Source organism: Dinoponera quadriceps, unplaced genomic scaffold, assembly GCF_001313825.1.
Source record: "Dinoponera quadriceps isolate SergipeBrazil2010 unplaced genomic scaffold, ASM131382v1 scaffold2167, whole genome shotgun sequence".
NCBI lineage: Eukaryota > Metazoa > Arthropoda > Insecta > Hymenoptera > Formicidae > Dinoponera > Dinoponera quadriceps.
In genome coordinates this window covers 1914655-1936151 of record NW_014556702.1, presented here as the reverse complement: position 1 = coordinate 1936151, position 21497 = coordinate 1914655, and the positions used below count along the sequence as shown (strand labels likewise).

Here is a 21497-nt window from a genome sequence, read left to right as displayed (position 1 = left end):
AGAGCAAAGAAGGAAGAAAGACGCGCGTTGCCCGAATGAGAAAGCAGAAATTAAGTAAACCACAAGCGTGCTCGCAATATAATATTTTATTCGCCGTGCCCGTAAGTTCTATTTTAATCCAAAGCAACACGTGTGTTTCGTGACGCGACACACACATACACACAGGGGCACGCGCGCATATATACACGCGAGCACGCTCACGATTTAATTCAGCGTTACAGGGAAGGCACGTTTTCGCGAGCTGGTGGGCACTCTTTTGCGTTTAGGCGCACTTTTGTAGCGTCAGCGATTAACTAACGCGCCGAAAGAAAATTCAGCGTATGCCGTCAGGAAGTAATAGCAGTAGATATTAATTAGGGGCACAAGCCCTGGTCGTCCTTGACGACGAGCGCCTTTTGCCTGCACGCGATTGACGTCACGTCATTGCTCCACGGTTGACGATTTCATTAATTGTAATTTACAGCGGAGCGGCCAGAGACGAGCGAAAATCCGATTGCCCGGCAATTACGAGAGTACGGCTCTCTCTCTCTCTCTCTCTCTCTCTCTCTCTCTCCCCTTCCGTCTTCTCTACTCTTCTCCCGCTTCTCTTCCCTTTACCGCTCCGTGATATAGTTTCCTCCTCGCGTCTTTCCTCTTTTACCGAGACGAGAAGAGCGGCGATACATATAACTTCCACGCGATATTAATACATAATCCATTTTCCTCTCGCGTACGTGTTAAGACCGGCCCTTTCTTCTTTGCGATTTATCGTCGCGTGCGAGTTTCGTCGGTAACACGAATATGTGGCGCACGCGTGTCTTCATTGCGTAAATCGCACGCGTAATACCGCGGTGGTTCACATTCCGCCGCGACTCGGAAATTAATATCGTGGTGTAACGTACCACATCATCATATAGTCGAATACATCCCTCTCTCCCTCCCTCCCTCGTACCTGCGTGCATATAGCAGATGCTTCATTACCGGATTCAACGTGTCACAATAGGTGTTGTCAATCGGTCGATAGAGTATGGGTGTGCACGTAGAGGCACGGGTAGACGTATGTACGACGGATAGAGCGATGGCGGTTACAGGCGGTTGTTACGCGTTTGTAACCGGCCACGCGATTAATTTATGATAGGCATCTCATTAATACGACCTTTATCGCCCGCCGCCGTCGACGTGCGCCAAGATTTCGTCGTATTGAATAAAACGCGGGAATAACGGCGGGATAATTGGAGCGGCGCGGATCTTTCCAGGAAGAGAAATCCTCTCTCGGGATTTCCGTAATGAGAATATTTCGCGAACTTGCATGCTCGTTGGCTATTTCGACCTCCAACATATATGAAATTTGTGCTCTTATACTATCTCGCCGAGCAGCACCGCGGGGTTTATCGAGAATATTCCGCATGCTCCATCGGCTCAATGCCATATTCCTGGCGGCCGAGTCTTCTGAATGCTAATCACGACGAGAAAGAAAAAAAGAGTGAAGGAGAGAGGGATAGAGAGGGGGGGGGGGAGGAAAAGAGAGAGGAGGATCATCAGGCGCAGACAAACGCAATTTCCCGTCGCTATGAGAAAGTCTACTGCTCTCTGTTCGTTTGTGAATAAATTCGGAAATGAATCTCTCTCTCTCTCTCTCTCTCTCTCTCCCTCTCTCTCTATCTATTTCTCTCGAGTTCTCATCGGGAAAATCGCGTTCGTCTTTCGCAAAAGATCGTTACGCGCTCGATAAATAAATGGAAAAGACTAAAAGGGGCAAAGAGAGAGAGAGAGAGAGAGAGAGAGAGCACCTCTCAAAAACCTGATTTCTATATTACCGCGGAAAGCCTGCGACGAAATCTCGTCGCAACTTGAGTATTACTACTGCGTTCGCGAATCGCTATTAATTCAATGACGCCTTCGCCTATCTTATCTCGCCGTCTTCGATAAGGTCGCGGGAATACACACTCCGCGGAAGGGTCATTAGTTTACCGATCGGTGAAATCTACCACGTCTCACGTAACAGGTGCGTTTTAATAACAAGTAATGGGGTCAATTTAATATCCCCGCGATATCATTCGCCGGTGCACGGTGTGTACATGTAGAGCGATGACGCGGCTGTAACACGATATAGATTGAGCGTCAGTCAAACCGACGATCGATCTTGCCGCGTTAACTCGCAGACTCTTAACCCAATTTCGCGGTGACTTAATCTAATTAGGCTCTCGCGGCTCGATCTGCGGGATCGGTCTGCATCTGCGGAGGAAACGCGCGCCAACAGTCGCTCCGCACGGCGGAACCACGTGCGCTGAATTCACTTTCCGCTTCCTCCTTTTTTTTTTTCGCATTTGCACACGACAGCCTCGCGTCGCTCCGAGCGATAATAACGCCGACGGGCAATAGTGAGAGCGGTAACTGCGGTGGGTCGATCCGTCGCCGAAGGTCGGCGCGAGCGAGCGAAGATAGTGCGAGCCTCCACGCGGGTCGAGTGCACCGGGTGCAATGCCGACGCAATTACGGCCGAGTCGAAGGCGACGTACCGGCGGCCCCGCAGTGGCGTCTTGTCGCGAACGGAGAAATGAGTGGGCCCGCACCTCCGAGTTCTACGGGCTTAATCGCGAACAACGGGGAGCTACGATGACGCGCTATTTGTTTCCGCAGTCGTTGCCCATTATCTCGCGGTATTACATTCAAAAGCTCGAGCCGAGCGCCCTTCTTCCCACTATTCGTCTCTGTTCGGTCGCTCTATTACCGGGCGAAATTGTTCCCGAGTAGAAAAAACGGGGAAAGAGAGAGACGACGAGGAAACGCGGACCCGAGAAATCTTCGGCCGGTAAAAAGTTCAGCGAAAACGATTTTAAACGAGAGCACCTTTGTAAATACGAAGGATCTCTCTTTATGATTGTCAGCTAATCTTATTAATATGCGCGTGTTGTTTTTAATATATAATAAGCACACAAATTTGGGAAATTTTGTAATTTGCGTTGAAACGAGCTCGAATAATAGAGATCGAAACGTTTGCATAAACTGGTGGTGTTTATTCTTTCTAGCTAGTCAATATTCGCTTCAATATCAAATTGCTTGCCTTTATACCGGCTTTCTGACTCTTATTCGTCTCTTTCTTTCGTAAGAGAATACCTTTCCCTCGAATTAAGAATTTCTCCGTATTATTACATCCTACTTTCCCGTTGCATTTTCTCGTGCTCCTCCCGCAAATTTATCGGCCTCTCGATTGATGGAGGCCCCTGATCTCGTTAGCAGGGCACCCCGAAACCGCGATGACAACACTGGCGCTCTTGCTTTTATGCGGGCAGCGACGAGATCGGGCCGGCACATCGCACTCACATGTGTATCCACGTACGAGCGTTCGCGAGTGCACGTAATAACGTAGCGCGTGCGACGTTAATGCTCGGCGGCTTATGGAGCTCCAGGAACTGCCTGGCTGGCCTACTTTGATAGCGATGCTTTCGCATGGCGCCTAGTCTTCGCTTCTCCGCGAGAGACGCGAGCTCGTCGACTAGCGCCGGGCGAAGTGAGTTTCGGCAACTCGTAAATTGAAAAACTCGAGACTTCGCACGCAAATCAGCAGTTTACGGCACGATATGAGAGCGAATGGTAAATAGGGAAAAGTTGAGTTTCCAGTTTGCGAGGTTGCCGCGCTCCATCGGGAGCAGACTTGCCACCGCCAAGTACGCCAATTTGTCGCGACCTTACCTGCTCTCTCTCTCTCTCTCTCTCTCTACGTCACGCTACGGCGACAACAGCGGTATGTCGGTACTCACCCTCCTCAGCTGGCAATTCTGCAACAGAGAAAAGGAGGATTCGTTAGAACACGACCATGTCCATTATAAAAATGAATAACGAGAAAATCGTGATGGTGATAAAGGATACACACGTTCGTAAGAAATTAAGTCGGAAAATGACGCCAGTCAGCGAGTATTATCATAAAATACGTTCCGTGATACAGCACTTCAGGCAGCAGTTGAAGAGAAAAAACACTTTTTCAATGACTAATTATAGGTAGCGCGTTTTTTAAACGCTTTACGACATTCACGAACGATCGTGCAAATGATTGTTTACACAGTACTTTGAAAAAAATTCGCCAATCGTTAAACGTCAAACTGAATCGTTTCTAATGTACGCGTAGGAATGGTTTGTCTGATGCGAATCCAATGCAAGAGGTGTTCGAGCGCGTTTTGACGGATCCGCTTTAAGGTGTCCCACTTCAAATTACACGGAGATGTCGGGAATCCCGAATCCCATAATTTCCATGACGCGGACAAATTAGAGGAAACCGCGAAAACGAATTTGGCGTGCAAAATGGGTGTACTCTGGTTGGGCGGAACGTGCAGGTGACAGTCAGTGAAGCGTTAAATCTCCGAAAGGTTCATACAGCAGGCGGCACATCGTGGTGGTGCGCCATAGAACGCCAGACGCGCGCGCGCGCGAGCACCGATTGAATTTGCAGAAACCTACTCGATATTATCGAATCTCGCTCTTGCAATTTCTACATACGTCAACAGACGAGTGTATCGATTACAAAAATGCGCCACGTAGTTACATATTATTTCAAACCAATCGCCTTTTATCTTTTATTTTATGAATTATCAGGTCGCAAATTAATTTTCTCCGATCGTAAAGTAACGGAAGATTAAATTCCCTTATCAGCAATTAGATATATCTATATTTCTATAATATCTATAATTAGATATAACTATATTGAGAATGCAAAGTACGCAGGAAAAGTGGTAGAATCAAGTAAATTGCCTGTTTTCCGGTGTCTCTCATAAATCAAGTAATATTTTTATTGATCTAAGTATATTTTAACAGCTTGTAGTAAATATTTGTTCAAAGTAATATCTTAATTTGTAAATGAATTATTGAATATAAAATAGTTCTAAATTTAAGAGAGTATTTACTAGAATTCTTTTCCATTGGAGAAATCTAGTGGTTTTAAATCTAGATTTCCTGTACAATAAATATTTTCTAAAAATAAATTCTAATCTAATTTAATATTCTCAATATTGTAATTATAATACACAATTATTTTAACACGTACAAATAAATATCTATTTGTACGAAGGGAATATCACACTGTATACAGAATGTTAAAAAATTAAATCGACAAGTTTTGAGGGGAAATAGAGGATTTCAAAATAAACATTTCTTAACCCTTTTAGTGCCGGGCGAAAAAGAGGTGCTTATGCGAAGATAACCGGCCGATTTTACTAGGATTTGGTAAAAGGCTCATAAAAACCAAACGAAAAGCAATATTTAAAAATTATTTATTTTAATTCTCTCGTAATGAAATTAGACTATTTATAACGTATTTTAAATTTATTTTGATAGAGATCTCTCGCAATGCGAATAGTAAAGCGCTACAAGGTGCGGGCCGATATATCGGCTCCCGGCACTAAAAGGGTTAAATACTATTTTACCCTACGACGTTTTATTTTAATATTATACGGCATGAGTAAACTATATAGAAAAATCAAATCCTCCATTAAGACTCGGCTATTTCGTCGCAATTATGTTGGTTTATGATGTTATCATAAGCGATATATAGTAAGTTTTGACATGCAATTTATCACATATTTTTCAGGAAAAACTATAAAATGAAGCTACATGACGCAAGAAACTTACTGTATTTCATTTCTCGTCTATGACGTCATAAACCAATGTAATTGCGGCGAGATAGCCGAATATGAATGGAGGAATTTGATTTATCTGTATTGTCTATTCAGTCTAATTTTTTAGCACCTATATATTCAATAATATTTCTTCTTCTTGTAAATATTTGCCAAGGAATATTAGAGTAACCATTTTGCTTGGATTAAAAAAATATTGCTTAAAGGATAGCACTTTTTTCTCATCGTAGCTTTACGTCGCGTTGATGATTACGCAATCTTTGTATGTAAATGGGAGAATCGCGGATTGCGCGAAGGTGTACGATTTTCCAAGACAAAATGCATCACACGTCCCGTGTTCGACGTGAGTCACGCGACTTCAGCTGAAGGATCGCACCTATATTTTGCCTCAGTTTATCTCCAATTTTATGTCCGACCCAGGGTTACACAACGAGGTCGATTACTCTCCGTCGAGCGTTCATTACCATCTCAAGATTCGGTATGCGCGCGTGCGTGCCCGCGAGTGTATCTGCGAGTGTATCCGCGAGTTTTAACAGACCCGCCATATAAATATTTACACGTACGCAACGTGGAAATATGGATCCTCTCGTAAGACGAGCGTCTCGCTGCCTAATAAAACCGGAAGAACGTGGAGACTGAAATAATCAAGGGTATACATATATGGTGCTCCCCAGGCTAATAATGTGTATCCCTGCGATTCTGCTCCCTCGACTTCACAGCTTTTCCAAATTCCACGATCGACGCGAATTTTTCCCGGGGAGAACTTTTTTCCGGTTGAGAAAATCTCATTAAGCGCGCATCTTGTTTTCCCCTAGGGATGTTTTTATTTTCGAAGAAATTAAATATGCCGGCAATCAAACTTGCATCAAAATTTCATTGCAGGAGAAAATATATTCTTAAAAAAAAAAGAGAAAGAAGCAAAAGATAAACGCGAGACTCCTCGCGAGAAGAATCGAGAGCGAATGCGGGAAAATATCTCTCTCTCGCGCTCGTCGGGAAAACGCTGTCTGTCGACGCGAGCATTTGTGATACGTGCGTAATGACACGTGAGAAAAAACAGAGACACGTGGGACTCATTGATTTGTATACTGGATCCGCATAGATTTTCCGTGAATAGCTGTCGTGCGCGATTGACGTGCGCAACAGAGAGACACGTCGCTTCCCGTGAAACGCACATCAGCGGATTCTGAAAGGCTGCCTGTAATTCTGCAAGTCGCACAAAGGCAGGCGCGAAAGCGTTTGTCGCGTGAATAATGGCTTCAATTTCACGTCGATTTGCGGCGCAAGGCGAACTCGCTAATTTCGCACGCAAACGCTGCGCCAGATTAATATTTATACTGGACAGAAAAGAAAAGAATTATCGATGATATGCGTTATGTCAGAAAGAAAAATTAGTGTCTCTCCAGTTTAGCGGCACCATGATTACATGCAAAATTATTTTTTTTAATAATAATAATAATGATAATAATAGAAAAGAAAATAGTGTTATGGTCCTTTAATTTCTCCACCATTAGGTGGTGTATTCTAGTGATTATTTATAAAATAATTTATTCAGTAACTCGTCGTTACGTAATGACGCTAATATGCTAATATATATTTGTTATAACGCATTTTTACTTTTGAGCATTTCGTAACATTTTCAAGGCATATTTTAGCATTTAATTATACATATTTCCTTATTCTTGTTAAACTTGGGCGTATTATCATGCTAACATATGTACACTTGAATATTTGTTCGTTATTTAACATTCTATTTCGCTATACACATTTTGAATTATGCAAAGTTAAACAGTAGCGTGTCATTTACTAATGTCATTTTGCTAATGTGACCTTCTAAGGATGCTAATAACACAACCTCTTTTTCGAGGTTTTTATATCGAAGTTGTTATATTTGATAAATCGATTCTAATCTACAGTTCATTGCTGCACTTCTGTTTATTATACCGTTGTTCTTTTAACAGATTGTATCTTCTGACAAGTAAGTCAATATCTACATTAAAAATTCATAATTATATTCATTGTTACTCTTTCTAAGTTTATTTTGAATACATATATAATTTTGTAACAAAATACTCTGTGTTACTTTAAACAAAACCAATACTTTAAATTTATTTTAATTGAGGGCCACATTATCGCCCCGTTTCTCTTCAACCCATTATGCAATATCGCCACATTTTTACAAATAATGTCCTAAGTAATAAATATTTCATAACTTTGGGATAATACAAGGATTGTAGATGACAAACATGAATAACGTAACATTATTACATATATTAGCGATGTATAAATTTGAATTAAGCAAAAAAAAAAATAGTTATAAAGTGAAAAATACATAAACTCATGATACATATATAAATTTGCACGCACAACGAAATTAAGGAATTAACGGATTTAAAAGTTGTCAGTAATCTGTGAAAAATATCACATAGTTGAAGAACTAGTTTGATATCATGCACAATCTGCCAATGTGAGAGCTCGCAGTATATAAAGTTCGTGTAACGTAGAATAGAGAATACTGCTTCAAAGGTCTAAGAGAAACATTAGTTTTAATGGATTCAAGTATAAATGAAGAATCGATCAGCTGATTAAATATGCTAAAAACAAATGTAAGATCAAAGATTCATGCTGCGATTCTAAACAGAATTGTAAGACTTGTAACTTGTTCTCGTAAGACTCGTAAGAACTTATAAGTAATTCTGCAATTCTATGCCTTATACGTATTCCATATCGCACAATCATTCGCATAAATATCTATGATTTAAATCGTAGATATTTAAATTTTATGTAAATCATAATTCTTACAGCTGGCAAGAAGCTGTTAATAAAGTTACGGTTTGTGAATTTTACCAACATTTTCAGTCATTATTAACATAATGAATCGAAACATCGATATATTATATGTTGGATGTTTAATTAAGAGAGAATATAATAGAGGTAATATAGGAAACATATAAAATTATTTCAATATTACTGACTACATAATCTACTTTTTAGAAACTACATACATACATAGGTTACATTCTGACTACATAATCTACTTTTTAGAAACTACATACATACATAGGTTACATTTCAAATGAGATATTGTTCAACCTTGCAACTTCTCCTTTAACTCGCAACTTTTAAGTGACAGCTCATTAAGTAAAGATTCACTTGAAGCTACAAATACGTTAGAACACTTAAAGATCAATTCTTATTGGTCTATGTTACACGGAAATATTTTGCAGCATCTAGGACTCTACCTTTAATCAGTAATCGTAACTATGGGTGTGTAATGGTGAACGGTACAGAAAGGTTTATGTAAAATTATAATTCAAATTCTTACGATTGCTTCGTAATCGATTTTACGATTTATTTATATATTTGCTTAAAATTGCAGCATAATTTTTATTGCAATGGCAGTATATTCAATCTGTTTAATATAAATCGATTTTAATAAATATTTTTGACGAAATACACGGAAAAATATTGTAGTAAATTATGAAATTTTGATTTTGTAGATAATTATAAAATTTTGTAATGCTGGGTCATAATTAAGACATAAACATGTACATCACTAAAGACTATAACACACATAATAATTTCAGTCATAGTTTAATCAGAGTAGAAAAGTTTTATAGTAATTTTTACTAAAATATTTTCTCCATATATCCAGTATTAACATCTTATTTTCGGTAATAATAAAATATCATTGCTTATGTGCGTACGTTTGCCGCGTACGATTGACTGAAAAACGCTCAGCACGTGCGTTACACGCTAAACAATTTTATCTTCTCACAAATAATATTAATACTGACAATATCAATATTCTAATTAACATTATAACACCCGAGCTATGTTCTTAATGGTCTATTACATTGATTTGTGGTTGAAAACCATTTTGGAGCTTGTTTGTCTTAATATTTTATTGCTATGTATCATGGTGTTCATCAAACTTGTTTGAAATTTTAATGTCCACATCTGAATAATACCTATTAACGACGTTATTGATAAAAAAAATTTACCGATGCTAAAGTACCATTTTTATAGAATCACCTTAGGTTCTCACCTTAGGCGTCGACACTTAACTAAGATCAAAGGTAAAGAAATTAACGTGGCGGGTAATCAATATCGGTTAGGAAGTATCGGAGCTTCGAACAGTATCGAACAGTATCGAAATATCGCAGGCACCCTTCTGAGTGCACCCCGCGATCTCGTCGGCAGCGAGTGGCATCGATCGTGTTTTACGCACGGACACGAGAAAGAGAGAGAGAGAGAGAGAGAGAACGACGGCGGCGGCGTCGCCGGTACGCCGTACGGAAGCAAATGTGGCTCGCGTCGGACACGATCGAGGACAGGCGGGAAAAAGTGTGGAAAGAGCGAGTTTTCCCGCCGTGCGAGAGCGTCACGGCTACGAATTTATCACGCGACAGTGAACGGCCGCACAAAGCCGATACGCCGTGCGACAAACAAATCCGCCGTCGTGCATTGAACGACGCCGCCTGCACCGTACACGTGCTAACTTTAGCCCGCGAACTTACGTCGGGCCGATTCGCGTGTATTACGAAGTGGTAAATAAGTTCCGACTACGATCCTTCGCACACACGTGTTTTCGGCGGATCCGGAGATATTGGATAACCCACGAAAACGCATTATTTTGGAGCGATGATAAACGAACTCGATTCGGAGAAAGAAATGTTAGTGCGCGGGATTGGAGTAGATGTATCATACATATGTGTGAAAATTGTGTATTCCACTTCCACGTTAAAATATACTTATTATATAAGGTAAGGCAATAGCTACCTTGGCTATATCTTCGAATTATGAGAGCAGGAGAAAAATTTATCTGACGGAAATTGCATTGATATCAACGGTCATCACTTTGATCCTTTCGTAAGTATAAACTCTTTTCACCTTCAACTAGTCGTTAATAAAAGATTTTCTAAGCAACGTAATTTCTATGTATTCGCAACATAATTAGTGAAATTAAAAATCGCTTTCTAATAATAGTTCTAATAACAACGTTAGGGAAAAATGGTTTTTTCATTGGAATGCATTTTAATAACATTACTGGAATTCAAGGATCGGTTTAAGCGTGGAAGATTGACCCATTGCGTACGATTGGCTGAAGAACACTCAGCACGTGCGTTACACGCTGAATAATTTTATCCTGCCACAAGAAAAATATTAATACTATATGGCACTATAACATCCGTGCTTTGTTCTTAGTGGTCTGATTTTACATTTATTCCTGATTGAAAAACCAATTCGGAGTTTGTCTTCCTTAATTTTCTTGATTTTAATTTTAACTAAAATATTTTTATTTTTCGAAAATACGATAATAATAGTTATTGCCTCACTATGTGTATTTAAATTTCCTATTTTGGGAGAAAAGTCATTTCAAAAACAACATAAAATTTTCATGAGTTTTTCGCGGAATTGCATTGGGAAAATGACACTTTACCAGCGACTTCAAGTTCTCGCAGCTCGAACGGTGGTGTTATATTAATGGCGCAACGAATAGATAGCACAATTTACTCGTACTAAGAATGCAACATGCTTCATCCTTGGATCCCTATCTGTCGCATGTACGTGATATATGGAACTTAATTCCGATATCGAGTGTAATATAGTTGACAAATGGAAGTCAAACACGGAGATGGAAGATAAATTCCGCGGTGTGGAATATATGCGCGCGATGCGTTTCCCTCGCCTAAGGTCACCCGTGAGAACTAATCTGCAGCCGCGCTGGTGATAGATGAAACGTCAGTCCACGCGTGAGCAAGCAACGTTAACGCACACGTTAACGTCATGCGATTATTATCCCCGTGTCGTACAACGGTGCTCGAGCGCACGGGAGATAAAGCAACATTGTTTGACTATACTCTCCACCCGGCCACTTATATTATGCGAAAAACTCGCAATTACATTTCACTCAGCCGCTCTCGATCTTAACGTCTCGTTAAATTCATCTCGTGGCTACAATTTGGGCAGGAATTCTTCACGAACTTCGGACATAAACGAGCAAGAAAACCACAATTAACGTTTACGATGCCCGTATGATGTATCGTAAATAAACCGCGTACTTAAAAAATGATATCTCACAATATGAAGGAAACTCTTATTTATTATCTCGTTATTCCCGATGTGGAAGGCGTGACGCATGGTTTCTTTTAGAAAGAGGCGTTCGCGTACGAGAGAAAATAAGAATATTCTTAGAACGATTTGTGTGTGACGTTGCGTAAATAAGCTGAAATAAATATTGAACTTAGCATTGAGGAAAAGGAAACATTTTTGCGCTTCGCGCAAGGCATCCTGCCTACGACGACTATCTCGAGAAGCGAAATTTCAAAAGAGCGATGCATTGAAAGAAATGGATTATAAGCCCATTAATCAAGCGTGCCTTTGTCTAGAGATTATAAAACAACAGAGGGAAAGTTTATCTCAAAGACGTCACAGTGCGCGCGATAAATTATAAGATGTAAAAGAATTTTGTGTAATCGGATTCCTTACCGGGTCCGATGTTTATCTACGCGTTTCAACGCCAATAAGATTTTCTAGACTGCGCACGGTCATATTTCTCTCGTTAGAAACGTAAGAATGAAACTTTTCTACTGTCCGTACAGTTTCTCATATCGATTGGTCGAAGTACTCGGTGATAACGCTCGACGAGACCGGAGTAAACTTTACGGCGTTCGCTAGTTCCCGCTGGAACTTTTAGTCAGCGGCTCGTTCGTTATTTAAGACACGTTTATCCTTGTGGCAAAACGTAATTATATGTTAAGCCCTTTACGCCTATACACGACAATTTAAACTTCCTTTCCTCACAGCTACTGTCGCGTGAAAATAGCTAAACAGAAGCGCGCGTCTCATGGAAAAAAGAATTAGCTTTCGCAGCTAAAAACTGTCTGTATAATCTAAATACAATTTAATTATTTAATTTAGCTAATTTTTTTTAATCACGAGACTTAGTTTTTAGTTTGAAAACTAATTTTTTTCGATATACGACTATAGTCAGTAGCTGTGTATGACTATAGTCATAAGAATTAGCTCCCACAATTAAAAACTAGGTCTGGTAACTAAATTGCAGTTGTATTACATGGATAACTAGTTTTTAGCTGCGTGAGCTAGTTTTTAGTTTTTAGTTGTGAGAGCTAATTCTTCTTTTTTTCCGTGCATGTATTTTATTATACACAGCTGCGCATAAATTGGATTTGTTAGCATCGTCATCCTGAATTTTTATAGAAACTCGAAATTTAGATTCGCGCATAAACGTGTGCGTTCTCGTTCAAAATCACGAAAATACCTCAAGGCAACGCGTCGAAACGCCTGCGTGCCGCGTGTTCCGGGATTTCGGTGTTCTGTCAGTTTTAATGTTAAAGGTTAATTAGCTCTATAATTGAATCTTAAGTCTAAGGAGGACGTCGTTACACTCGAGCGGCGCGTGTCACGCGAGGCGAGAAATCACATCGCGGAGGAATGACATAATAGCAAGAGGAAGGTATCGCCACGTTGAGCAATAATAATTGGACGATAACATTTCACGCGGCGGAGTCCGAACATCGATCGAATAAATTAATTGAATGGACGATAGCGCGTAGCAATACCGAAACGGCCATACGAGTGCGTTCGCAAGTGCGCTAAATATCACGGCACGCCGCGACTTTAAAGAGCGACCTTAAAATGAATTAACCTCACTCAGCCGCGTCAACTCTTAATGCAATTTCACCACACATGTGCGATTTATTAAGCGATTTATTAAGCGTCGAGCGATTTTTGCAGCCTGTCGCTCGCGGCTATTTACGTAGCTCAACTAAGGCTCGACGAGGCGACTCTTTGTGTGATCTAAAATTGGCTTTTAAGAGACACATTATATAACTTTTCTCGCACACACGCATGCGCACAATTCTTGTAATAATGATTCATTGAAATTTTTAACACCTGCCTGCGTAGTAACGTCAAGAGGCGCGGATTAGAACTCAAAAGATGCGAATTTGAGTGGCGCGATAAGAGCGAGAGGGAGAGAGAGTTCTCGAGAGTTAGGAAAGATTAAGACGAAAAGTTGAGACACACTACAATGAATTTAGATGCGAAATAATAGCACGTTAGATACATTGTCAGTGAATTTAAGGGAATGCCACACCTGGAAACTTTATCGATAGAGTACTGAATTTTTTCTGCAATGTTTACGTCTTATTGGTTGCACAGAATTATAAATATTTTTACATAGTGAAAATACGTGCGAAAATAAATTGGAACATTGTTCAGTATATTATTAATTAAAAAATTATTAAAAATCTTGAAGTGACATCTTTAGCGTAAATATTTGCCCGATACAGAAATCTTGAACCTGTACATACCGAATGTGTCAATATCTCAACCAGGAAAATTTCAAAGAACATTTTTATATTTTTTCAATGATATTTAGAGGCTTAAAAAGCTATGAAAAGTTTGCGGAAAAATTTATATATATAGGATGACTCCTAAATAAGTGCAAAAAATTAAAGGAGTATTTCTTGGCTTATTTTATGAAGAAAATACTCTATAAACACATGTCTCAAAGTGCTTTGTTCTCAAAATACATATCAAAGTTGAGAAAAAAATATGAAAACTTTGAAAATCTAGAAAACGCTTAAAGATAGCTTGGTCCGATTTTCCGTTAAATATGGTAAAACAAAATAGCGCATATTCGTCGCATTCGCGTCGCATTCACATTCATCTCGTACTTACATCTACATCAAATCTATATGTATGAGAAATATAAAAAGAATATAATCGTGCTACTGTTTATATAATATAACATTTTGAGAATCGCTTCTACGATATCGACACTTATCAAGTTCATCATTGACTTTGACATCTTTTTAACGGTACGAAAGAGAAGGAAAGAGAGAGAGAAAACAAAGAAAATATTCTATGAGCAATGGAAGTCAAATGAATACAATGACATATTAAATCACTTTCGATTAGAGCGTCGAACTTTTAGCGAAACGCGAGTTTGCAAGAATTGAACAGGATTTTCCTTTGTAAGAATTCGATTTACGATCGGTCGAGGAATATATACGCCCGCAGAGTTTAACAACTTTGTTTAACGTCATTCTTTGCATTTGTCGCAAGACATCTTTCGTACATGATCGCGTGAGCGCAGGTAAGTACTAGTAAAAACCTTTCCTCGTAGAGTCAGCACATTAATAATGAATCGGCCAACGACGTGGTTGCTCTGACGTAGTTGCTTACGCTGAAACTTGTCCACGTCAGTTGTCTTCCGCGTGCGACTCGCAGTACGCTACGCGAAACAAAAGGCCCGGATGTTGAAGAGCGCAATTATCACTGTACAAAGACGAACGCGCGAGGAATATCCTCGCCGCGAAGCGGATTACAGGTAAACAGGATAAAGATTCCGAGCAGCGGAGTTTCTCAATCGGACAACGTCAGTCGTCACTCTTTTTCCCGCTATTCATCGCGCGTCATCGAAACAGAATGATCTCCTATATTATCTATTGTAAAATATATTTCGCAGAATTATCAATTAATTTATCATTAATTTATCTGCGTTCGTTTAAATCCATATATGTGTTATCTATTTGTTTGCGCGTGTGATTTATCTCATCTCTCCCTCTCTCTCTTTATTTTAAAATATTCGCGCGCACGTGAACGATATTTATACGTTAATTTGTCTTCAATTACGTGCACGCGTTACTGCTAAATCGGCAATTAATCCTTGACCCGAAAAGATAAAAATCGCGCAACTCTCTCTCTCTCTTCCTCTCTGTTTCTCTTTTTCTTTTCTCGCTGACGTATCTCGCGGAATCTGTATTCATCAAAAGCATGTGAATGAAGCGCTTGCGATAGATCATCAAAGTGTAACTGCTCGGTACGTTATGCTCGGCGACAATTCAATTCACACGCGTAAATCTAACACAAGGACTAAACTTCTTCGTTGTTTGCACAGCTGATGGTGCGTCAAAACCCATTAATTCACGATAATAGCGCGATTATCGTAATAAGCATTGACTAACAACAAAATAATTGCTTGTTATATCGTAAATTATACTTTTAAACAAATCAGCCTGATAATCAGCTGATACTTATATTTGTGGTGAGTAATTATTTTTCACCTTGCAACCGGTAAAAAATCTCGAAATGGAGTCGAGAACGTCAAACATTGGCAATAAACAATCTCCACTCAAAGGTTGGAAATTATGAGTCGGAAGTTACTTAGCAGTAGAAAAACTTACGCATAAAAATATATATCAATATACTATATTAATAAATATGATATCGATATACCATATTATAATAATAAATATCGTAACACACGCGTCGTGCTGGAAACGAACATTAGCACTAGTTCACACAGTTGAAAACTACCGTCATGCATCAACAATCGACTAACATTTTACAATCGGAAATTCACCCTTGGTATTTATACGACGCGGATGACCGCGTAACGGCCGAGTTTTCCCGGTCTCAAGAAACAGGGGAGCTTCCCCGGGTCTGTTGATGTAATGCAGATTTATGTGGGCGCGACATTTATCGTCGACAATTATCGCCATAGCATGTGCAGTATTCGTCGAGGAGTTCTCAATTTCTCTCTTTGTCTCGGAGCGAAACTCCTTGATAAAAGCGAGTTAGAGGAATCGTAGCTGTGTAACCATCGCGAATTCGTTGTTTACCTTCGAACGGTGGCGAAACACTCGAAGGCGATATACATGTTTAGTGATAAAGGCACACCGAATTATCACGCGCAACGATATCGCCAGAGTCGTCGCTCGCGCTTTTTTTCCGCGAGGCAAATCATAACTCGATACGAATTGACGTCATTGAGTTTCCGAAGATGAGGATTGGAGATCATGCACGGCACATAGATAACGATAATTCTCACTTCGGAGAGCCGATCCCACCGATCGCGCGCAAGTTTCCGTCGCGGCGCGAGGGGGTTTAAGCCTGACCTATGCTCAACCCGTTGTTATACTTCGACGAGCGAATAAAAATACACCGAAGCGATTAAAATCTCGAGATAGCGTGCAGTATCGATTTAGTAATTTTCCGAACGTATTCATAATTGCATCGGTCAACAGAGGGAGAGAGAAAGGAAGAGATAACGATCTCTAAAATTTCAATGAATTTCAACGAGGATACTTTTATACGCGATCGGTCAAAAAAAAAAGCCTCCAAAGAACAAAGAGGAAAGACGCGCGCGAAGCGTATAAAGACCGACTGTTTCGAATTTATAGGTAGCACATTGTAACGGCATATTAATCATTAATTGAGATCGTCGGTTGATAAGTCGGGGAGTGTGTAGCTCCGGTACTGTAATTATCTCGAGGCGGTGGAATATTAGCTACGGTACACAAAGAAATGGTTTCTGACAGATAACGCACGGCACTATGTGTATATTAATAATATGATAACAGTATCGTGCACTCCTAACTTCTTTCCTTCGCATTCGCTTGTAGATTAATATTTCTGCGAAAAGTGCTCAGAAAAGAATTGACGTTAACGGCTCGTCTCAGTCAACACGTGTCGCGTTCTCGATAAATAATCGAACGTGAAAGATTTATAATCGTATTAATTAATGCTTGAATGTACCGAACGATTTGATATATATATATATATATATATATATATATATATATATATATTCGTCAACAATAAATTTTTCACGTATCTCGTTTTTCACGTGACGTTATGTTGACATTATATAATGACGGAAAGTTTCAACCAATATCGGAAGATAAGTGATGCATTAACATCTATAAATACGGAGTTCACTACATAATTCGGATGGCACATCAGTTACGCAATCGCACTCACATATCATAATACACGTCGAGTTCGCCTAGGCTTATTATTCTTATCCGACGAAAATCACGACGGCACATTACATAGGCAAAACAAAAGTCTTCACGAAAAACAGCGTTATCTCGCGGCAGATGTCGGGAGAATTTCCTGCGTGACGCCTGTGTAAACGTATCTTCGACCCACAGATCTGGTAATTTCATCTTTAATCCGTGATCTTTTTAAATCTCCTGCGATTCTAAAATTAGCACAAAACTTTCCAGATCTTCTCCTCCACATATGTACATTCTCTAAATATATTCCTCAGACCTTTTCTATTCTTTGATCAACGTTTGTATTTCTCTTCGACTCAGATTAACACAAAATATCGTAGCCAAAGTTATGCTACTTTTACTTTTAATAACGAAGATTACTAATGAAGACACTCTCTTTTGCTTAAAAAAAAAAAAAGTTTTCTAAAGGCTTCAGTTTTCGAAAATCTGTATTTAATGCGTCATCAAACTGACACGTCAAAATACCCAGTCAGAGAGCGGATCTATTTCGCCTCACGAAACGAGTTTGCCCTAAATTAGATTACATTTTTTGTTCTCTTTAACGCAATTAATGTCGTCCATCAGGCGATTGCATGCAAGCCCTGTCAGATGCAACACACGGCCACATGCAATTGAGTTACACTATCCATCAAACTCGCAACAGTGGCCTGTTCACATTACCGGTTCGATTTGGACCTCACAGTGTTACATTCTCTATTCTATTACTTTTCCAGTTTCTTGCCCGACTAATTGTCCAAACTAGAACGCGAAAACACTTTATATCTTTAAACGTATTAAATTTGTTAATACATTTAAAATTGTTCACTGAATATATGCTAAATACGTCATTCTAACTCTGGGCATATTTATAACTTTATTAATCAAGAGCATTATTAACTACAAATTTAAACGACATGATGCGCTACATAGAATATCTCATGTCTTTATACATATCTTCATATCTTTATTATTCATCTTTCATCGAAGAATTTTTCACTAATTTTCAACCGATGTTGTAATTCTTCTAAAACTTAATTTCATATATCTAATTTATCAAAAATTACAGGTGACTCGATATTCTTGGATGGACATAGTTTTCAAATACGACTTTGGAGACTCGTTAATGAAATAATACATAGTAAATTTCGAACAAGTGAACGAAACGGTGGAATCGAAAAGAGTGAACGATAACGCTCGTAAAATTTTATAGCGTCCTTCGCCAGGCTGCGCAATAAGACGGATAATACTGACGTTATCGTTAGGCACGATTTTTATTATCACTAATATTAGGCAGGATTCGATTACCAATAAAAAGGGGATATAAATTTTGTTGTCGATACACACGTTGATAACGAAGACCGGAATCGAGCGGATAATCAATCGCGTTGATCACTACGTATGAAAATGCTTGGCAACAAGTCGGAAAATGATCGTCGTTGTTTGATTGTCAAGCAGTATCTGTGCAGGACGCGCACTCATGCGAAGATAAACGTCGTGATTATACCCTATACTCCGATGATCAATGCATGTACTGGGTGTCTCAGAACTGCATTTCTTTCGTTGGCAGAATTATCGCATTTTTCTTTTCTTTGCCGAAACATGATGTGCGAAAGTGAAAAATCGAACATCGGCAATTTTTACGTTACGAATTGCAAGCTTTCAGCAAGAAGAATCGAAACATGATCGTATGTTTTGAGATCTCGAGTGGAGAAAATTTTAATTCTAAGAAAATCGTCGAAATAATCTTTCCTCTCTGTGTCTCTCAAAGCCGACGATTTACGATTGCTTACAAATCGCGCTTCCGACAGGATTCTAACCGAGAAAAATTCATGAGTTGAAAGAAAGTGCTATGTGATGTCGGGACACCCCGTGTTATTTAAAACAATCGTGGAATCGCGTCGCGGCGGGCGCGCTTCGGCGGAGTGTCAAAATAGCGACGGAACACGCCAGATAACGTCTAACTATAAGATTCGGCCCGCCGGCGGACTTGTTGCTCGCTGTATTTTATTTTCGTAAACGAAAGACGATACTTCGCCACACACTCGCCTATTTTGTAGCTGTGCCGTAATCCCTCGCGTAATGTTTACCGTGAATACGCACGGGCTCCGAAATTCTGTTCAGATGTCGCGTTCGCGCACGTTTGTGTGCGATGATGCACTTTCACGACGTCCAGAGCAGATAAAATGACAACGGACGCGTGTGGCCGTAATAGATGCAGTTATCACGTTGCATCAAAGGAACCATTCGCAGATTTTATTTATCTCTAACCATTTTCACGAAATCAAGTAAAAGGGAAACAAAAGGCAAACGACCGGGAGCTTTATTTCCGAACGAAATTTGCAATAAAGTCTGTTTTGCTACGGAAAATAAGACTTTTTGATTAAAAATGCAATATCTTCATCGTTTTATCAATTTAAATTACTCTGAATTGGATCAAAGATCTTTGGATAAAGTCTCTTTTAAAATATAACAGATTCGACATATCTTAATCGACAGCTGAATTAAAAATAAAGAAGAAGGAACAAAAATCTGAGAGATAAATTTAATTTCATTGTTTCTCGATCTTTCTTCTACACAAGAAAACGAACGAGATGACGTTCGTGAAAGAGAGAAAGAAAATGTCGGGGTTAAAATTAAAAAGAAATATCAGTAATGCCTCACATTTAATTCAGTTTTGTTTTACACGCAGCATTTTGCGCTTTCAATTGCATTTTTATTACTTCGGACTGCGCGCGAGAGAGAGAGAAAGAGAGAAAGAAACTTCCTACTTTTTACACGGAACTCCGAGAGACGGATAAGCATATCGCGTTAGGTGGTCGTAAGTCATGTCGATTATTTATTATCGGAGCTCCTCGAAATGAGACCGGGGAGAACGTCCGGCATTTCGACCGGCGCTAACTGCCGGCGCGTTATGCAAAAATAAACATGCTCAAGACACGTGCGTGCTCCTCCACCTCTCTCTCTCTCTTTCTCTCTCTCTTTCTATCTCTATCTATCTCTCGGACGATTTGCCGGACAGGATTAACTTCGAAGCCGTTAAACCGATAAAAATTACTATGTGATGCCCGCGCGACGTAACGGTGCGCGTGAATATTTAGCGGGACATCGAACTACAAAAACTACGTTTCATAACGCGGCTTCTTAATTTAATTCCACGGTGGAGAGAATATATGTGCATTTAATATGTGCATTAATAAAAAAAAGTTCAACGAGACTATCGATTATATGTAATTTTGTTGTGCGAAAATAAAAAAAAGTTTATAATGTGACACAGTTACAACTTGCGATTTACATTGCAGCGTAACGCGAGAGAGGCGGAATATATGAAAACTTGAATAATGAAACTCTAATTCGGGCTGATATATAATTATATACTGCGACCTACAAAATTTTTAAACTATTATTTTTAATTTCGAGTCACAATTCGATAATTGACGTTTCGGTGGAAGAAGGAAGGAAGGAAGGAAAACGGAGAGAGTAGAAGCATGCGCGTACTGAAATGGTATCTGATGCATTTTACAACGTGATAACGCGGTGTTGTGTACATCTCGCATAATTTGCTTATCGCGCATGCAAATTGCGGAGATACCATTTCTCTTTCTCTGTCCGAGAACTTTGCAGTGCATATGTCACATTATATCACATGAGAGAGAGGGAGAAAGAGAAAAAAAGAAGAGGGGGTGAAAGGAGGAGAGAGAGGAAGCACGTGAAAATCTAATTTGTATTAAAACGTTGTCCAGAGTTGTCACAGAAAATGAAATTTAAGATTCCCAAACTTTTTCATGTTTTCCAGATGACAGTGGAGAATTTTTTATGATCAATATGTAATCTTAAATTTTAACGTAAAAGAAGTAGGGACTGCAGAAAGGTAGCTAATATTATTAGAAGCATCACAACACTTAGAAATTTAGTAACATGATATAATCCTAAATGGAAATTCAGGCCAATAAAAAATAAACAAGTATTGGAAAAAAGAATGCAATTGTGACGAAAAAGGACGATTAAATAAAAACGCTGAATAAGATTGACCAATCATATTCGATTATTCTCTTTACGGTCGAGGAATGTCATTTTGCCT

General features: G+C 39.4%; 1 protein-coding gene across 5 annotated transcripts in view; it reads right to left on the bottom strand.

The window, feature by feature from the left end:
* Positions 1-21497, bottom strand: part of LOC106747965 (calcium-transporting ATPase sarcoplasmic/endoplasmic reticulum type) — a 49186-nt gene that overhangs the window by 17641 nt on the left and 10048 nt on the right. For all 5 annotated transcript variants that reach the window (XM_014626029.1, XM_014626030.1, XM_014626032.1 and 2 more), the window contains one exon: positions 3741-3758. In XM_014626029.1, coding sequence (XP_014481515.1) covers positions 3741-3758 — 18 coding nt within the window. The remainder of the gene's footprint in view (positions 1-3740; positions 3759-21497) is intronic.